The sequence below is a fragment of the Lithohypha guttulata genome, assembly GCF_036872675.1.
Source record: "Lithohypha guttulata strain CCFEE 5908 chromosome Unknown scaffold_2, whole genome shotgun sequence".
In the NCBI taxonomy this organism is placed as follows: domain Eukaryota; kingdom Fungi; phylum Ascomycota; class Eurotiomycetes; order Chaetothyriales; family Trichomeriaceae; genus Lithohypha; species Lithohypha guttulata.
The window spans coordinates 1,365,511-1,384,265 of record NW_027042751.1 but is presented as its reverse complement, the minus strand read 5'-3'; the positions used below and the strand labels follow the sequence as shown (position 1 = coordinate 1,384,265).

General features: G+C 49.3%; 7 protein-coding genes across 7 annotated transcripts; 1 reads left to right on the top strand and 6 right to left on the bottom strand.

Annotated features, from left to right (window-relative positions):
* Nucleotides 1-141: 141 nt before the first annotated feature.
* MED7 (Mediator of RNA polymerase II transcription subunit 7) lies at nt 142-945 on the bottom strand (the record flags this gene model as incomplete). The annotated part of the gene is made up of 1 exon (XM_064896990.1): nt 142-945. One exon carries the CDS (start codon nt 943-945, stop codon nt 142-144), a length of 804 nt encoding a protein of 267 aa, XP_064755940.1.
* Nucleotides 946-2,742: 1,797 nt separating this feature from the next.
* On the bottom strand, nt 2,743-3,669 carry LTR64_002620 (uncharacterized protein; the record flags this gene model as incomplete). Its single annotated transcript, XM_064896989.1, has 1 exon — nt 2,743-3,669. The coding sequence occupies one exon, from the start codon at nt 3,667-3,669 to the stop codon at nt 2,743-2,745; it is 927 nt and encodes a 308-aa protein (XP_064755939.1).
* A 586-nt stretch (nt 3,670-4,255) lies between these two features.
* LTR64_002619 (uncharacterized protein) lies at nt 4,256-5,297 on the top strand (the record flags this gene model as incomplete). Its single annotated transcript, XM_064896988.1, has 2 exons — nt 4,256-4,308; nt 4,382-5,297. 2 exons carry the CDS (start codon nt 4,256-4,258, stop codon nt 5,295-5,297), a joined length of 969 nt encoding a protein of 322 aa, XP_064755938.1.
* Nucleotides 5,298-5,498: 201 nt separating this feature from the next.
* On the bottom strand, nt 5,499-6,201 carry LTR64_002618 (uncharacterized protein; the record flags this gene model as incomplete). Its single annotated transcript, XM_064896987.1, has 2 exons — nt 5,499-6,058; nt 6,108-6,201. 2 exons carry the CDS (start codon nt 6,199-6,201, stop codon nt 5,499-5,501), a joined length of 654 nt encoding a protein of 217 aa, XP_064755937.1.
* Nucleotides 6,202-6,984: 783 nt separating this feature from the next.
* Nucleotides 6,985-9,247, bottom strand: PUS1 (tRNA pseudouridine synthase 1; the record flags this gene model as incomplete). Its single annotated transcript, XM_064896986.1, has 2 exons — nt 6,985-8,903; nt 9,010-9,247. 2 exons carry the CDS (start codon nt 9,245-9,247, stop codon nt 6,985-6,987), a joined length of 2,157 nt encoding a protein of 718 aa, XP_064755936.1.
* Nucleotides 9,248-11,284: 2,037 nt separating this feature from the next.
* On the bottom strand, nt 11,285-12,694 carry RGT1 (Glucose-responsive transcription factor; the record flags this gene model as incomplete). Its single annotated transcript, XM_064896985.1, has 2 exons — nt 11,285-11,294; nt 11,388-12,694. The coding sequence occupies 2 exons, from the start codon at nt 12,692-12,694 to the stop codon at nt 11,285-11,287; spliced, it is 1,317 nt and encodes a 438-aa protein (XP_064755935.1).
* Nucleotides 12,695-18,084: 5,390 nt separating this feature from the next.
* LTR64_002615 (uncharacterized protein) lies at nt 18,085-18,469 on the bottom strand (the record flags this gene model as incomplete). The annotated part of the gene is made up of 2 exons (XM_064896984.1): nt 18,085-18,294; nt 18,353-18,469. The coding sequence occupies 2 exons, from the start codon at nt 18,467-18,469 to the stop codon at nt 18,085-18,087; spliced, it is 327 nt and encodes a 108-aa protein (XP_064755934.1).
* Nucleotides 18,470-18,755: the final 286 nt, after the last annotated feature.

The following is an 18,755-nucleotide window of genomic DNA, read 5'->3' as shown; positions in this document are numbered from 1 at the left end:
GTTATTCCTGGTTGTTACGGAGGCCCGAATTTTTGGAGGCCTGCTCAGTCGAGTTTGTTTCCAAGTTTGGATGGTAGCACCAATATCTCGTTCTGTTGTCCTCCATGTGCGAAAGAACCACGATCGACTGCTAATTTGGATTCAGTCATCGTCCAAATCGTCCAAGTCCTCCCAAGCTCTTCTAAGTCTTTCTACTTCGGGGCTATTCGTCCCGTTGACATGAGCATGTACTCCGTTGACTCTGTGAACGCCGTTGACCTCTGCCTTGGCCCTATCTTGACTTTCCTCGATCCTCTCTCCTTCTCTATCTTCATCTTCAAATTTGCCAACACCACTTAAGAACTCTTCAATCTCTGCTTTCAGTTTATCGCATTTCTCCATCTCCTCCCTGCCAGCCTCCAGTCGATTCGTCAGCATGATCTTCAGCCCTTCCCGTGCCTGATGAGGTCTAAGGGTGTTGATAACGCCATTCACATTTGTCATCAAGACCTCAATATCCTTTACTTTCTCCTGATAACTCTTTGGGTCAACTGCCATGATCGTGCTCAATTCGAGATAGTTGAGTACAAGAGATTTAGTGAGTTGCCAAAGCCTACGAGCGTGGACACGTTGGGTTGATGCTGTGGTTAGAGAGGTGAAGTCGATGAGCTGATCGTCTTCGAAAGGCAGGGTAGGTGCTGGTGGAATAGTGTATGTAGTGCCATAGACGTGGTATTCCTTGGTGTTCTCGGTCGGACGAGGTGGTGGGCGAAGAACTGCCAGGCTGTAAGGGAGGTCGGCCGGATCGAAGTCTGCTTGTGATTCATGTTCTTCGAGTTGAGCAAGGTTCTGAGTGGTGAAGCTGCGCCAGAAAGGTGGTGGTGCTGGAAAGCGAGCGTCGAAGATCGGTTCTGGTTGGAGTGGCTGCTGACCTTGCTGCGCTGGCTGTGCTTGCTGATTGTCCATCACCACGAGCCTTCAGAGAGAGGTGCTTAGAGGAGGCCACAGTGATAGGCACAAATAGAGAATGAGACTCTAGATTCAGTGTAGGTTCATATCGATCACCACGTCGACGCAGATGGACTCGTTCCTGTAGCGCATCGCGTGAGATCAATGCAAGTCCGAAGGCAGCTTTTGGTATCGTATCGCAAGTGAACCAAAGAGCAAAGGTCTATCAAACGTGCATGTCCGCACGAAGAGGTGGTGTGGTTTCTGGTAGCCAATCAGAATGCCTAATCTGCGGCGAGCGACTGCCGTCCTCGAAAGAGGTGGCAGCCACACTGAGGAGACTGTCTTCACACCTAGACTTCACCATTTACATAGTCCATGTTCCTCATGGACGATATCGGTGACACATCCGACCTTCGCCTTGAAGTTTGCTAGATGACGTCCTTCGTGGACCAGGCTGGATGGAGAGGAGCCATTGCCCGTTTCTGGCAGCGCTCGTATGCAGCAGACTACCTAGGCTATGTCCTGCTGCAATTGGCCTATTTTGGGGTATGCTATATAGTCGGGACGAGCTCATATACATACTGACAGAGTGCCCAGAGTAAAGCCTTGATAACACCTTTCAAGCGCTACTTCACCCTGGACGACCACTCCATCTCCTACCCCTATGCCCTAGTCGAAACCGTCTCGGTCACTCAAAACGTTATCTACGCAGGCGTCACTCCTCTCATCATATTCATCCTCTATACTTTGATAGCTAGACCGGGATTCCACAAAGCTCACGTCACGATACTAGGCTTCATTATCAGTATCACTTTGACGAGCTTCATCACAGACCTGATCAAGAACGCAGTCGGCAGACCAAGGCCAGACCTCATAAGCCGTTGTCAACCAACACCCGGGACAAGCGCGACAGAGATATTGACCATCGACGTGTGCACAGCACCGAACGGTCGTGTTCTACAGGATGGATGGAGGAGTTTCCCAAGTGGGCACAGCAGTTTCTCCTTTGCTGGACTAGGCTTTCTAAGTCTATGGCTCTGTGGACAATTGCACGTACTAAGGCCGAGAACAGATCTTGCAAGAGTACTGATCGCACTGGCTCCACTAACAGGAGCTCTACTGGTCGCTTTGTCACGAATGGCAGATTACAGGCACGATGTATATGATATTACAGCTGGCAGTTTGTTGGGATTTACTGTCGCCCGATTCTCTTATAGAAGGTATTTCAGGCGATTAAGAGATCCGAAGTGTGACGTACCCTATCCTAGTCGAGCAGATGTTGCGAGAAGGGAGGGATTGACCGGAAGTGGAAAGAGAGACTTGGAAGAACAGAGAGTAAGAGCTGCAGAAGAGTTTGAGCTAGATGACCTGGCTAGCAGTGATGATGACGAGGCAAGACCTTTGACTGGAGAGCGGGTATCGACTAGTCTAGCAAAGGGGAAAGGGAAGAAGGTTGAGGATAGTTAGCTGTGATAGTGTAAATACATATAGATATTGTTGAAGAGCCGTATAGGCCTGGGGAAGGTGAATCCTTTTCGTAGCATTGAGGACATGAACAAACTTGTACACATGGACATCTTTACCAATCCAGATTCGAGTACAAAACAAAACGGTCAGTATAGAAGGGACAACACTACGAAGAATCGCTTGGTTATTGCTACCATTCGCTTACAAATCCTGCTTCTGGACCACTTAATGAGTGACTCGGGTCAGTTCAATCTCGAGCTAGTAGCACTGCTGCCACGACATTCTAATCATGCCACGTGCTTCCGCTGGTAGGCCTCAATTGAGGCGTAAGAAAGGGGTAGACTTCTAGTCCTCGCCAGCACCAAAGAAGGCACCAAGTCCACCTCTTGCCGCACCAGCAGTGGTGACATCCTTCTCCATATATGAAGCAGCTGGAGGTGCAATATGAGGGGTGACTAGATCGATGCCACTTCCAGCAATGACGCTGGTAGAGTACCATCGGTTGTGTCGTGGTGCCAAAGGTCGAGTATTGAAGTCGTAAGCACCATTCCCCACATCCGCACAACCAGCACTCGTGCTCAGGCTCCAGCTACTAGCGGTCGTGGTCGGTGTATTGCCCAAGCTAGGGGTTGTAGGAGCAGTAACGGTAGCAATTCTTGTGTTTGCAACATCTATTCTGATCTCATTTGGGGTATCATTGTGGTCATTACTTTCGTTATTCTTGTTGATAATGCGATGGAATGAAGACAAATATCGAAAAGCCTCGGAGTTGTAGCGGCTCGAGACTGGACGTTCACCTCGTGTCGGTTTGGGCTTCCATTCGGTCGGGTCAAGATCTGACTTGAAGGAGTGGTTGTCGGCAGGTTTCCTGGTGGAAGAAGGGTCTGTGCTGATCGTCACACCAGTTGGGGTTCGGACCTGAAGTCTCGGCAGAGAGGGAGGTGTCGTGGGGGGCGACATTGAGGTGGACGTGATGTTGGCTGCTGAGAGTGGTTTGGCTGAGTCCTTGCGTCGACAGGCCTCAGAGCAGTAGAGTGGATTGGAAGCGTACAAAATCTCCTTCTCGCACATCGCACAGTAGGAAGGAAAGCAGGCTGCCATCATCTCTTCGGACTGAGTATGCTCAATGGTTCCTTCTCGAGGAGATCCCAGTAACGAGCCGCTGGTAGGGCTTTGTATACTAGTAGCATGCGAAGGACGCTTCAGCCCTAATCCTTTGGTCTTTTTGTTTCGGGTGCTAGGAGACATTTGTGCGACACTACGCCCAGACATACTGGGCGGTGAGGCAATGCTACGAATATTCGAGCGAGTTAAACATGCCTCAAACATACAGCGCGGACGGGTACTTTGAAATGTCTCGGTGTGCCGCGATAAGCACCCCCACAGCCAGATAACCCCCACTCCGCAGGAACAGTCACTTCCGTCCACGCGTCAATTTAAGCTTCGCCTTGTCAAGTACGACCGAGTACGTGCACTCGTTCGATAGTTGTATAAAGAACTGTTCATATTGTTGTTCCACCAGTAAGACATGATCACGGCAAAGATTCGAGCAAGAACCAAGAAGTGGCTTTGTGACTTCTGTAACGGTTCAGCCGCCTACTTCGTAATGTAGCACTGTATCTGCTACCGGGTAACTGTATCACACCGTGCACCACAAGATCGGACTACACCCGTGTCCGATCGTGGTCCTGGTCCAAGGTTTAGGAACAAAAAAAGGGCTGCATTGTAAACAACTCGACAACAAGCGATGTAGTTGTGCTGCAAACGGTAGCCCTCTCACTCCCCTTGTTTAAACACAATGTTAGCATGAGGCTACGTAACACGACCCTGGTAACACGACAATCTGTGATTGTCAACAATGCGGACTTTGAGCACGAAAGGCGGCATTTGGTACATCAAGGTAGCGCTTAGGTTGGGCAGCGGTGAAACACGTTGACGCATGTGAGTAACAACAATTCTGACAAGCCCTGTTAGGTCCAAGCAGAGTGTTTGCCAGCAAGCACGAAGTCGCAATGGCAATTTCTACTCCTCAAGAGCTGGCAGTCTCACCTTCTGCATCGATGCCAAAGGGCTACAGCTTTGTCAAGAAGGGCGACGTCTACGTAACCAAAAATTGTCGCAAGCTCACCCACGACTCTGGCAGCCAAGTATACATCGTACAATCTGAGAAGAAGACTACACTCGGCATACGAGTGCCGCGAACTATCCACAATCAAGTGCTCACGCTGAACACAGCTACCAAAGCCGCTCGAACTGCAGCAGTCGCAAAAAAGGACGGAGCCTTGGAAACAAAAACATGTGCAGAATTACTTCGTCTCTACCATCGCATTCCCAAAGAGAGGATAGCTATGATACTGAAGCACACGTTGAAGAAGAATAGTGGCAGGGTCGGCCGAAACAAGGAGCTGTCTCTCACCGAAGTAGTCGATCTCGCGGTTCGCGCGCACATCAGACACAAATTTACGGAATACGACGCCATGCTGGCTAAGGGGGTCAGCAGGGAGCAAGCGCGACAAAGAATACAGAAAATCGTGGATACTATGGCTACTATTTGGGGCCGCACAGTCAAAAAGACAGATCGGAGGCAGCTGAAAAGCACCAAGTCCACGACTCGTGTCCGCACGCTCACCACGAAGAAGCTTGCCGCACATCCTGCGCCCAAATCTGTGGTAAAGCGTCCGGTCCAGACACAAGCCTCCACGTCGCGACCAGCTCTAAGATCGAACCGTGTCAAACCCCAGGTTTTCGGCAGCACTGATAAGATCGTGGCCGTGCCCGAGTACATCGTAATCTCATCTGGCGAGTCCGAAAGTCCAATCGAGCTTGATCCCTTGGACAACTATTCCAACTCGCCAGCTTCCCAAAGCTCCACCCTGGATGACTTCGATTGGGACGAGTAATTGTTGTGGCGTACAGCTTATCACATTGTCCATGGATCTATCTCTGTTCTACTATTTTCAGAAGGCACTGCAATTGACCTACCTATAGTAATCCTTCTAGGTCATCAGAGCATATCATTGTCCACCTGACCATCATTTCATCTCATCGTGAATGTCCTGTTCAGTGACCAACCACCTATAGACATTGACGGTCGATCCCAATCAGCCCAGGAATTCATTAATGTCCTCTGCGACTCGTAGTGGATGCTCAAACAGGAAGGAGTGGGCACTCTGCGGATATACCTTCAACTGCGCATCCTCAATTAGCTGCAGCAATTCCCAGCCTCGACTTGCCGGGACAACGGTGTCATCGCGCCCATGCAATAAGAGTACCGGCATTCTCAGCTGCCCGAGCCTATCGAACAAGCCTCCAGATGCTGGCGTATTGACCAAGTTCCCTGCCGCAACCTGTCTATCTCCACCACTATACATATGCTGCAGGTTGAGATGTAACGGCTCGATTATCCTTTGCTCAAGACGCGTCCAATACCTGTCAAAAGCTGCCTTTCCCTGCTCCGAAGTGGAGAAACAAGTTTCTCTGAGGGCCTTCCTGCTACCCTCCACATCAGTGGCGGCTGCAAGCTTTATCAATGCACCTTCGCCTATTGGCTCTCTTGGCCACACGATACCTCGTGGTGGCTTGGAAGTAGGAGCTGATGCATGTGAACCCGCTATAACGAGCTTACGAACAGTATGCGGGGCGGCGAGCGCAGCCTCCAGCACTAAGAACAAGATCAGCCTGTTGTTCATTCTGATATCCAGTGGTCTTACTTGGCGGTCCACCTATCGAAAATCCCAAAAGGTCGATTTTGTCGATGTTCAAGGCCTCGGTGAACAACAGCATGTCCTTGGCCCAGTCGCTCATCAGCAATGGTACCTCGCTAGTACTCCTGCCTATTCCAGTGTTGTCGAAGATTATCACTTCACGCTCAATTGCTATAGCATTTAGAGATGCAGAGTCCCTATTCACGGCTCTTAGAGCTGCTATAGGAGTCGAGAAAGTTCTGCTCACCAATGGTCCATATTTCCCCGAAAGTGCATGTGAAACACAAGTGGAATGCTTCTCGTGTTTCCAAAGCGGCGATAGGCAAAGTGAATATTGTTGGCAGCAAGGACGTATTGTGTCGGGGGGGTTTCTGCGGATATGACTGTTGAAATGGTGAATCTACAACGTGTCTTCTCTCTAATGAAAAAACTATCAACGACCAGCTAGTAAGTACTGTCAAAACCAGTATAGATCGTTGGAAGGTACGACCCTCTTAAAGAGAATGTATGTTTTGCCATGATACTGCAGTTTTTAGCCATGCGCATTTTCCATTTTAGGCGTCCCGCAAAAGTAAGCCAAGTTTCAGGTGTACCAATGACCGATTTTTAGCTTCATCGCGTTGGACAGTAATTAGAATCTTGTTCAACCAACGGTACCTGCTGTGCTTCCCGACTGAAGGGGAAATAGATGGTAAGAAGTCTCGTTTGTTTTCAGTTGCTCGACCGCGCGATAAGGACTTGACTCGCAAGATCGCAGTGGTTGCCCTTGTACCATGGGAAAATCGATCTTAGCTATCTCTCCTGACGGTTGTCTGCTTCGTTGGCAGTGTGGTAATGACCGTAAGTGGCCAGTCAGAAGTAGCAGGTTCCGATAGTTATGTACTCATCCTTCGTCACCAGCATTGTCCTTCAACTTGTCCAACTCATCATCCGAATCTAGATCAGCCATGTTGACCGTATGTCCCACCGCGTCGTCCTCATCATCGTCCTCCTCAGGTGCGGCCAAAACAGGTGCAGCACCGGTATCTGGCCCATCAATCTCACCACTCGCCTCCAATCCACCACTCGTCACGAACAGAAACGTATTACTCGGGAAATTATCAACATGGTTGAAAAAGTTTCCAAACACATTCTCCCTCTCCTCATCTTCATACATTCTTTCGTAAATGAATTTCTGCTTAAACGCGTCCATCTCAGTCTTGTACTTGTCGAAATCGATCGGCTCCTTCTGCAAATCGGCTTTTGCGCGTTTATTGTAGGAGTCGAAAATAGGTCGTTCGAGGAGCAGGCCTAAAGAAGGTGCTTTTGGAATGGAAAAGTTTCCAGGTCCATATGACTCGGTGATTCGAACTGGATCACAGCCACATCTGACGATCAGGGCAGCCATGCCGACCATCTTACGAATCTGATGCATCATGAAACTCTGTCCGTGCACTTTCAAGCTTAGCCATTCTGTTCCGTCGATGAGAATAGGCTCGAAATTCACGTTGAAGCTCCTGATCACTCTCTTGGCTGAGGGATCTCGGAAAGGTTTGTTGATGGTGTAGTTCCAGAAATTGCGGGTGCCGAGATAGAGGTTGAGTACGTCTTGGAGACGCTGCTTGCGTTGATCTGGGACTCGATATTTGCGCTTTGCTGTAACGTAGGCGGCTCGTAGTCGTTTGACGCCATCGTCGATGAGTTTGCGACGTGCTACTCTTTGCTCTTTTGCTATACGTTGTTCCTTGGTAAGCTCTGGCTGCGGTTCGGAGGGTTGCAACTGAGGTTGAAGAGATTTCTCTGGTTCCATGTCTTGTGCTGGCTGCTCAGTCTTTATTGCAGCTTCTTCAGTGTTTGAGGGTTTGTCTACCAGTACCTGCTCCTGAGTGCCACCATTGGACTGAGGCTCGGCCGACGGCTGCTCTTGAGATACCTCCTTCGCGGATTGCTCCACCTCTTGTGCTGTCGAGTGTGTGATTGCATCCGTAGTCTCCCCAGCCTTGTCCAAAGCAGCGTCCTCCGAATCTGGCGCAGTTTGCACTGTTTTTGGCTTCTTAGAAGGTCTCGCGGAGCCATCATCACCATGCCTGTTAGCTTCCTGCTCGGCTGTCAACCACAAAGCCTTCTCCAGTACACTCCGTATGTCATCAGGATAGTCCTGCAATATCGGTCTGACCATCTCCTCGTCCACCTGGTCCCAATAACCTCGAACCTCTGCTTGTCTCTGCTCCCAAGCTTCAAGTTCGCCCTTCCGCTCTGCCCAGTCTCTGCATTTCCGCCCTAGAAAACTTCGCGGATGTGGTGGTAGAAGGGTGTGTGTCGGTATTAAATACTCATAAATACGACTGTCGACGAGCTGGTACGCGCTGAAACTATTGTTGGTCCGCTCGAATCCCCAGACCCGTATCTGAGGGGTCAGATGCTCATTGATTTTGTTGACAATGTTCTCATCCTCGACGATGAGCTTCAGGGATATGATGTTGCCCGCAGCATGTACTCCCTTGTCCGTTCTTGCACATCGCACGAAGCTGCTCTTCTTCGGATCGTCAGCATTCGCCTTGCTAATTGCTCCTGCTTCAACGAAAGCTTTGAATAGGTCTCCCTCAATGGTCTTCTGGTCAGGCGCAAGCTGCATGCCCTTGTAGCCGGTTCCAGAATACCCAAGCATAACTGCAACCTTCTTCTTCGGCCTTCGTTCCTCAGCTGCAAGCTCCGCTTCGTCGAATTTGGTTGCGTAGACTGGTAGAGGTGCCGCTTCGCCATTGTTTAGTTTCTGACGTTTGGCCTCTTTCTCTTGTGTATCGGTGTTCGCGGTGCGCTTATCTGGTTTTGTCTTGCTTTAGTAAATGAGGTCAGTACGTCCATAATCACCGTGCTTGGTGAGGCTCCGAACCACGACTGGAAGAGCTATGTGAAGGTGGCAGCTTACCTCCACTCCGACCGTCCCATATCTCGTTTCTTGCCCTTATGATCTCCCCTACCACGTCCTCCACGTTGATTGCCTCGTCCTCCGCGAAAAGATTTCGAACCTGAGCCTCTTTGCGACGACGAATTTCTTTCCTGTCGATGCGGCGCAGCTGACTGTGCTGAAGCTGACTGATCGGATGCCATGTTGCTGACGTGCGCTTGGCGAGAGGTCTTAGCAGCTGCACAAGCCGCCGTTGCATGAAAGGTCTGTCTTGATAATTTCGAATATGTGGATGAGGTACTTCGGATTGCAGCCTCGGGGATTCCTCAAATTTACTCCGCGATTGAGACTTGGCAGGGATTTTCAGATGTTCAGCTTCCCTTACCATTCAGGGCCAGTCTAGGACAAGAGTGTTTGGAGTAACCGAGATTGTGTGTGACACCCGTCAGTGCTGTCATCAGTGCTCCAGGCAGCAGTCTATGCTGGTAAGCGGGCAATTACATTAATCAAAGGGCCATACAGATGAATAGATTCTGTAAGGAGCTTCAAATCTCGGACTTGGACCTTCGCTCGAGTCCATATCAATCCAAGATTGTGCTACTCAATGCTTCGTAAGTTCAGCTACTATCTAACCGGTTCCTAGGGCCGTACCTCCCAATGTATTCGTGCAAGTCCATGGTCAAGATATTCTTTCAACATGTCGTAGCTTAGCTACCCCTTATTCATCCCAGCTGGTCTCTCAACATCCCACAATGCCGCCATATTCGGTGCTCTTGTCTTTGTTGACCTGAACCACTTATACTTGGACACCGATCGTGTATACTCTATCTTTGGCGAGCCCCAACTCTCTGACAGCTCACAATCGAGCTTCTCCCACAGCTTCAATTGCTTTGTAAACCTGGGCTGAATAATGGGCCGGACCTCTTTGAGTGTCCTATAAGCTTCTTTGAATGTACAACGATTTCGCCACATGAGGTAGGCAATGATCGCGGATGCAGACCGTGAAACCCCAGCACGACAGTGGACGAGAACACCGATCCGATCTTTATCCTCCTCTGAATACGTTCCTGGTGGATCTTGACACGGTTCCAGGATGGAATGCAGATACCGACAGATCTCTGGGAAATGCTCGATCATGTTTCTGCTCGATGAGTCCGCGATGTGAAGTTGCATACTGACAAGCTTGCTCTCTGGGCGTTGTAAGAGAGTGTGGACATGGTCGTCAAATCCGCGATGAACTGAAAGCAGGTGTGTAATTCGTGGCAGCGAGTCATCTGTGCCGGCAATGATTGTTTGTGCAGTGCAGATACTACGACAGTATTGGCTCGTTACGAGTGCTAGAGATAGAGAGGGAAACTTACTTGCTAATATAGAGGCCCTCGATCACCTTGCAGATCTGATTGTGCGGCGTTCTGTTGCCGCCTGGAGGTGGTGTGGTCTTAAGATGCTGGTGATACCCGTGACATTGGCAACATGAGATGAAGTGGTCGTCTGCGTTTGGTTGATGTTGAGGCAGTGTAGAATCTTGAGGAGGTGGTTGAAGTTCCAAAAATTGAGAAGTACTTTCAACACTTGGCAACGAGATTCTCGACCAGGAACTTTCTGGCTACAGAGCACACCAACATAAGGGAAGTTGCGAAGGGAAAAACGAGCTCGAAGTAAGTTTTGTCAACTGCATTGCGGCTTCTGCTGGAATACAGAAATGCGAACGAGATGCAGGAACAGTGCAGAGTTTGGATTGCGTAGAACTGTAGGAGCGAGAAAGTGACACTCTTTTGTGTTGTACAGTGAAGCAGTGAAAGCTTCACTCTTGTACGTCCAAATTACTGGTCGAGCAGACCACCCGCAGGTATGCGGAAAGTATTTATAGGAGCAGAACTGTCTCTTGCGAGGCATGCAATGGTTTTCGCGAATTATGGAGGCTTCTTAGTAGGTCTGCATACTCAATTGAGCTGAACGAGTCTACACATCAGGATCTCTGCGCACAACACTTTTTACATATGGATCTGGTACAAGATCTACACATAGTGAACGAGCCGGGCGGCAGGTCTTTATAGCTCACAAAAAGCACTACAAGACAACGACCTAGAACCGGGTTTCTCAAAAAATGACTTTTAATTCCGTTCAATCATGTGCAGTTTGCCTGCCAGTCTGTTGAATTTCCGAGATCTGCCTCAGGCATCTACGTGCGGCGAGGTTTAGCCGCCAGTGACGCGGGCGTATATTGTGCTTATAAGCGTTGTGTTTTGCACCATTGTAAATAGTTCAATCAACTGATATTTTCCTTTTCACCTTTCTACTCAGTCCTACATATTCGCACAGGGGTATCAACAACAATTGCAAGTAATCATAAGTCAGTGTGCCCAGACACACCGCCGGTCATCCACTCCCAGCATTACCTTCCATCTTTTGTTACAAAGTCCATGAGCGTGTTCGCATAGCCTCGTTGCAGCAGTTGCGTAAGATCAACAGTTATGTCCTCCTCTTTCTTCTTGTTGACATCCTCCGACACCCCCTCCAGCACGGGTCGAGATCTTGTTGCGCAATCGATCATGTCCAATAGCACGTTCGCCCAGAACTTTCCGTCAGCGCTCCCACCGTCAGTGTTGCGCCGACCCACCAAGTCCGTAAGCGACTTTCTCATCTCTTGTATGCCATCTTCCACTAAAGACTCGGAAATGTGATCATCGGGCTCACACTGCGATAGCTCCAACAGTGTGATTGTCGTGAGTGTGAAAGTGTGCAACGACAAAGGATTATATAAATATTTACCACCATTTGCTTCCTTTTCAACCACTGAGGACCGTCGTATGGCCTCGGCTAAATTAGCTGCAGGACCAGTCACGGCTGGCATATGCAAACGAGAGCTACTGCATCTTAGCGACAAAAGCTCTGTAAAGGCTTTGACTTCTGCAACGAGAGGATCGTCAGGTGCGAGACCGGTTGCGGTTAGCCAGGCTCGGATGTTGGCGGATTGTAATCGACTGATCTCGTATGCAGTGCCTCTGCACATAGAAACACCACCCTGTGGTAGTAATGATAATGAAGCCTGCAGACTGTCCGTCATCATAATGAGGAAAGAGAGTCGTGATGGCATAGCGCTATTGAAGCCCAAATGTTGTACAAAGGACGAAGGGACTGGATCATGAGCCTCTCCTTGAGAAATTGCGTAAAGTCTTGCCATCATAACTGTAATGTGTGCTGCGCAGATAAACTCCATATCATGCATATCGTCTGAGGTGAATTGCTTGATTCTGAAGAACTCATCACAGTTGGTGAAGGACATCTCAATTAGGTCGCATTGGGGTAAGCTCGAAATGTTCCAGCTAGAAATATCATGTTGTACCATGACAAGGAGAACAAGCTGGGTCCAGAGCAGTACCAAGCTGTTGTGATATTGGCCGCGCTTCACATAATCCTGTCTAGCTCTTCCATTCACGAATGTCTCGAGTCGAGCTTGTCCATCACCCAACTTCAGCTGATCGGCATCAGATATTGATGTATTTTGAGGTTGGGACAGCAAAGTGACAGCTAAAATGAGCGCTTCTTGGAAATTCCTGTCTGCTGCGTAGAAGATTTCAGGTAGTTGTGTGGACTGGGAATCCGGAAGAATAGGGCATAGCGGGTGTATGGTGTCATAATAATATTGGAACGCCGTCTTGTCTTCTGGTGTTAGCTCGGCTGTTTGTAAAGGGTCCTTACACATTTTGGTTGGTGAAACAATCCAATCAGTCCAAAAGGGTTTCATTGTGTTTACTGATGGTAGCTTGTCCCGTGGAGATGCAATCTGATCTGGTGGTATTGCAATACTCGAGTGTCTCGGATTGGATGTGATAGCACTACTATTCCAGCCGCCAGCGCTTGGAAATCGCTCTCTGGCGAAACCAGCAAACGGGTTACGGTTCTGCGAAGACAATGAGCGTTGCCGCAGAGCTGGATCTTCGCTTGGAGAGAATGGACTTTCGTTAGGTCCTCCGTATTGACTGTCAATCGAAGCGCGATAGCTGGCTGTGGTATGTAACGCAAGTTGACCTTCGACTTGCTGGACACGTTCGGACAGCTCCTTGATGTAACTATAGCGAGGTCAGTTTCTCGTCCGAATGCAAAAGCGTAATCGCGTACCCTTTACTCGGCCCACGCTTCTGCGGTATTCTGCTGTATTCGCACGTCTGCCCACCCTTTTGACAACTTGAACACGTTTGCAGTTGACCTGCTCCTTCGACATCTGCGTCACAGCGTATCTACCGCAAAGTTAGCTGCCAAACTCTGCTACTGTAATATTATGTATCACTTTTTTCCTCCTGCACTGATCGCATGCCCTCGATACCTTAGATCGCTTGCGCTTTAAATCACTCAGAACGGGTGTAATCTCATAAGGTCTCTCTGCACTTTTACGCTTAGCAGATGTACTGATAGGTGTCGTTGGTTGAGTATTGTTGTTGTTGTTGTTTTGAGCAATCGGACTTGGAATAGCGTGACCCTCATTTTCTACATGTGTATGCCCATTCTTGTTAGCATTCGATGCTCGTACAAGGAGCTTTTCAGCGGAGGCCATTCTATCGTTCGATCGAAGGCCTGTTTCACTGTTAGGACTCTCGCCTACGGCGATGAATCGATGCGCATCGGGTGAGAAGTCGTATGCTGCGGCGATATACTGAGCACTTCGAGGCTCAGCACACTCCACCGAAGCTGGCCCATCATGATCTCCAGCTTCCATAATCCCAAGCCTTCAGCTCTGAGGGCCATGCGACAAAGCACTAGAGAGGAAGCACTTCGGAAAGAAGCTCTGCTTCGAGTCGGGATTGAAGTCAGCCAACTAGAGGCCAAGCTCGATCTCGAGCCGCAGACAGATCCGAGATCCCGTGGGGTAATCGTTAGGCAGAACTGTCAGGCACTAGCACTACAGCTCAAAGTGAAGGCTCAACCCCAACCAGGAACTCTTCAACTTCATCGCAAGGACATATATGGCGCCTATTCTTGATGCATCTATTCTTGATTCGTTGTTAGAGCCGCCTGCCCAGGTACCGCCTCGCACTGGGAGTAGGAAGTTTCACGAAATCTTGATGAGCAAGTCTTAGATTGGTCGAAGAACGAATACGATTGCGAGAGAGCTGCTATTTACTGCCCACTCCTGCGAAATTTATTCAAAATCGTTGTTGCTGTACCGCTTGTAACCACACATACAGGGATTGGTTCGAGCTGTTTGAAGGTAGCGGATTTGTACAATTCGTGTGACTCCCATTACCAATAGCAAACAAGTCAGAGAGCAAAAGAGAGAGGTCAATCAGGTCGATTGCATCGCATTCAGTGTGTAATAAGCTTGTAAGTCAGAGGCACGCATAAGCACTTCACGATGCTGAAACTCTTCGAGAGATCGGCCACTTACTTACTCGGACCCTTAAGAACTGAAATGTACGAGCGAGCAATCTCTCTTTCGTCTTTGTCTGAGACTGGCAGCGCTAAGAATCAGAACAGCAAAACCTGAGGTTCAGGCTGCTCATCATATCTCCTTACGCCGTAGAGCTGGGCCTTAATCTCAAAGGCTGATACCGGCATGGTTCAGGATACCTGTGCATCTGTCGCAAACATGTGCTGACTTTGCTGCACGGCTATCGCGCAACAGCCACCACGTTTTGAAGGAGCGAAGAAGGTGAATCACGTCCAGAACTCGCATGCGTCTATTGGTTAGCTGTGACTTTCTAGCAACGAGAATGTTTGATCTAAAATCAATCACCTCAGGCTCAATGAATTGTCAAGCACAGGACAGCACGGAGGACACAGGGTAATGTTGGTTGCGTGTATCCGCCTCTCCACCTGCTCTTTTTACGCAAACGTAAGAACGACGATATGCCACGGAACGTCCGTTGCGCGTGACATCTTTTTACCATTATAGCCGTACCCGATGCAAAGTACCTCTACAACTCGAAGTGTCGTTGCAGTAATTACAATATTAAGTCTTCTTCAGCTGGTAGCAGGTACATACTGGACGTTCGGATGTTGTTCCGTTGCCGCAAAATTGATAGCAGAGAGATTCTTCGTGTGTGGGCAGGCATGATTGCGCTGAATCACGTGTGGTTCATCCTTTCCCACATTGGCTTGACACCAATAATGAGAAACACGAGAGTTTACCTTGTCTTCAGGATCACGATCTCAGGTGGAAATTGATGGATTAGGATCCGGCAAGCACAACAAAGATAGCCGGCTGGGCGTGACGTTAAGCTACTTCGCGAGTTTGAACAATTTCCTACAAGAGAAAGCGTTATTCCTAGTCCAAAACTCAAGCAACGTTTTCAGAAAAGATCAGTGTTCAAATGAGATATCGAGGCTCAGTGGCCGAGGGTATTCGTCATGTCAAATCAGCTGACAAGACTATGTGGTGATCACTGACAGGCGTTCTGATACATTACAAACATTCTTAAGCAATGAGGTAGTGGGCATTTATCAAGTCTCTCCGCGGGTACATATAGAGCAGATAATCTAGCGATGTTTACTTGGACTTGGTAAGCATGCCTAGTAGCGACACGAAGCGTCAGTCGCTGATTCAGATTGGCTGGATCATCTTTGTTGCGAGTCACTAGATTGAAGGTGATCTCATCGGCGTCTTGGTATTTGATTGCCATATGCTGATCCTGCCACATTCGAAATTCATGCATGAGCATTGCAGACAAGTGCTGATGGCAGCTCGCGCCACGTCTCCCATTTGTTCGGCCATTGACTGTGGCACTAGCTAATGGCTTTCAGCTCTTCGTTCATTTGCATGAGGTGGCTTGCAGCTCGAAGACCATACGAGCTTAGACAGGTGTGTTCCCCGCTTCGATGCTAAACGCGTTCGTCTTTGGGTATTTTTTCGCGACTCACCGTTGAATCGCGTTTGAGAGTCTCACAAAGGCCCGCTCTAATTTCTTTTCACTCACACCATGACATCTCGACCAAGACACCGCCTCGCTTGGTCGCATATGGTATGGCGAGCAGACAATCGGCCACATCGTCACGGTTGTGATCCGGCTTCACACAATCGGAACTTTACGGCACTTTGCGCAATTTATCTCTTACTGCCGTCGTTCAGGATGCGGCATTTCTCGGTAGTCACTAGATTGAGTACCTTGAAGCCATGGACTCCATCGTGTCTTGGTGTGCATGACCAGGCATGCCTGCACGTCCCCGGAAGAGGAGCATCCTGCAGCCATTGAACAGTGTCCAAAGAACGGGTAGTCTTTTAGCTTGGTCTCATGTCTCGGGGGCATTGCTGCAAATACGAGAGCGCCTTGCTCATACTCGGCTATGTTGGCTAAACGTAAATTTCGTTGTGTTCATGCACGCTGGCGCATGGCACGCCAATCGATGCCGTCAGACAAAATCTACACATGCTGTTATCGGAAGTCAAGTTGAAATCGCTTCCACTTCCCGCCCATAACTCCGCAGCGGGGGCAGCCGCGACGCATTGGTGCACTTCCTGGTTGGATGGCGATGACGGGGCTGCTGATGATCTGGCCAACGCAATCACTGCACACACCACAGATACACTCTGTGCATGCAGATGCTGTAACCAGTCGGACGGGCCGACCACAATTCGCGCAGTAAATCTCGAGTAAGTCTGCTTTGCTGCCAAATGACGAGGTCTGCGAGTGCTGATATGGATGACTGTGATACTGTAAAGGACTAGTGTCCTCGTTAGATGATGCCGAAGTAGGTAGACCCGACCTTGGGATATGGAACTGGTGACCTGAGCCCGCACTTTCGATGGACTCGACAGTGGGAAAAGGCTCAGGATCGTTAGGGCCTGTGAGATCAGGCGGCGGCGGCGTGAGCGTTTGTTGGAGCGGAGATGCGTTGAAGGTTGAATGGTGTGGTTGGAGCTGTAAATGGCCAAGCGGCCGGAAGCCAGGCGGTAAGGATGATCGCTTGTGAGTACTCCCTCCATCAATTCCGCCACCCATTTGACCTGCATGACTCGCTACACCAGCAGCGGACGGACCAGTGGAGGCGGGCGGGAATTTCGGCGACTGAGGCATCTATAAGAAGCGCCAAGGCTAGTCAGCAAGGTTGGCCATCAAAATGCGCAAACTTGAAAAGAAACAATAACTTATCGATAGCCTAACGCAAACAGTAAAATTGAGGAGGTTGGTGTACAGATTAATTAGGCGCGTGGATGTGAATAAAGTTTTCCCAGGCATGAGGCCTGAGATTGGAATCAGGAACCAGGCCTCAGGACCCATGTCGCTGTCAAGTCCACGATGATGTTTGTACTTGTGATCTTGGGTATCGTAAAGGTTTCGCTCGTAACAACATTTTGTGGTAGTGACAGTAATAGACACAATTGCCATGCCATGTTCGATGCTTGCTTTTCGCAAGCTTGTGCACACCGAACCAGTGACATTGATAAGATCCTTTCCCATCCATCCCAATTCGTAGTGCACGTAACATGGACAACAATAATAGACTATTATAATATTTCGATCTCTTGGCAACAACAAGTGAACAGAGGACAATCAAAAAATGTCATCTGACTTACAGGAGTAAGATCTCGATCATCATCGGCTTCGGTGGCAGACGTCGCAGCCTCAATCAGATCTTCCCACCTCTTGCCCTGCATCCATGCTGCGGTCGGTGGTTCTGCAGACATGGCTTTTCGACCTTCTTCGGATAAGCGTCGCGAAAATTCCTTGAGAGAGAAGTCTTTCGACCTGTCCCTGTCGTGTTTTCCTGCTCGTGCGTGTTCTGCGACAGAGGGCTTTCGTGGGCGCTGTTTCTTGTCGCGCCGTTGTATCGGTGGTAGGGACGTATATCTTCCTGTAGGTGATGGTAACACTGATGGCAATAACTCTCGGGTTGACGGTTGGAAGGGTGGTAACGTGTCATGTATAGATGGTAAGCCTCTGTAATAGCTCGAGTCTTCGTACCCTTCCTGTCATACGTAAGCACGCGTCTCGTCGCCGTCCACATCCTGGGCCACTCACATAATCAGAGTCCCCACCATGCAACTGTGCCAATGCTACGGCAGCGTGAGCGTCGGAAGGGGGCATAAGGATTGATTGTTCTGAGATGCTAATATCTGCAGCATAAGGGTTTTCTTCACTCAAATCTGCTGTTCATGTCTTAGTCCATCTGATTCTGTCGCGACTCGGCCACAAACATACAAGGACCCTTCCGAGAAGGAGTGGTTATCGTGGGTGGTAGTTGTGGTCGCTCTGAAGGAGGTGTATTGATCATTAACTGAAAACTCTCCTCGGTTGCTGGCAGTTTTGGGATGTAGTAGTTCGGGTGGGCGCGTCGAATATGCTCCTGCATGGAGCGGTAGCGCTTTTCCTGTTGCGCACGTTGTCAGTTGTTTGCTAGTATAGGTCACTGTAGTCGGGTAGCATACTCCAATGCATCTTTTACGGCATTGCGAGCCATCCTGGTTGGCCAGTGGGCACACGACTTCGAGATCGGCATCTCCTCCAAAAGAGCCTGCGCCTGAAGTTGTGGGCTTTGGTGGCATAATATTTCGGTGTTGTTGTCTATACACAAATCGAGGAAAACGCGGTAGAAAAGGCTGTCGGCATGAATCGGGCTCTGCCCTCTCAAGCTTGACCCAAACGAGACGATGACGAGAGGTTGAGGTTCGAGGGTGCGGCTTTCATGTTCACATCTCTCAGGCAGGGAAGGAGTGTCTGTTTTCGAATTGTTGACACCCAGACCTTGACCCGCAACGTCTGCAGATGTGAGTACGGAGGGGAGAGTCTATCGTTTACAAAGATGAAAAGAGGTGAAAATGTGTTTGTTGT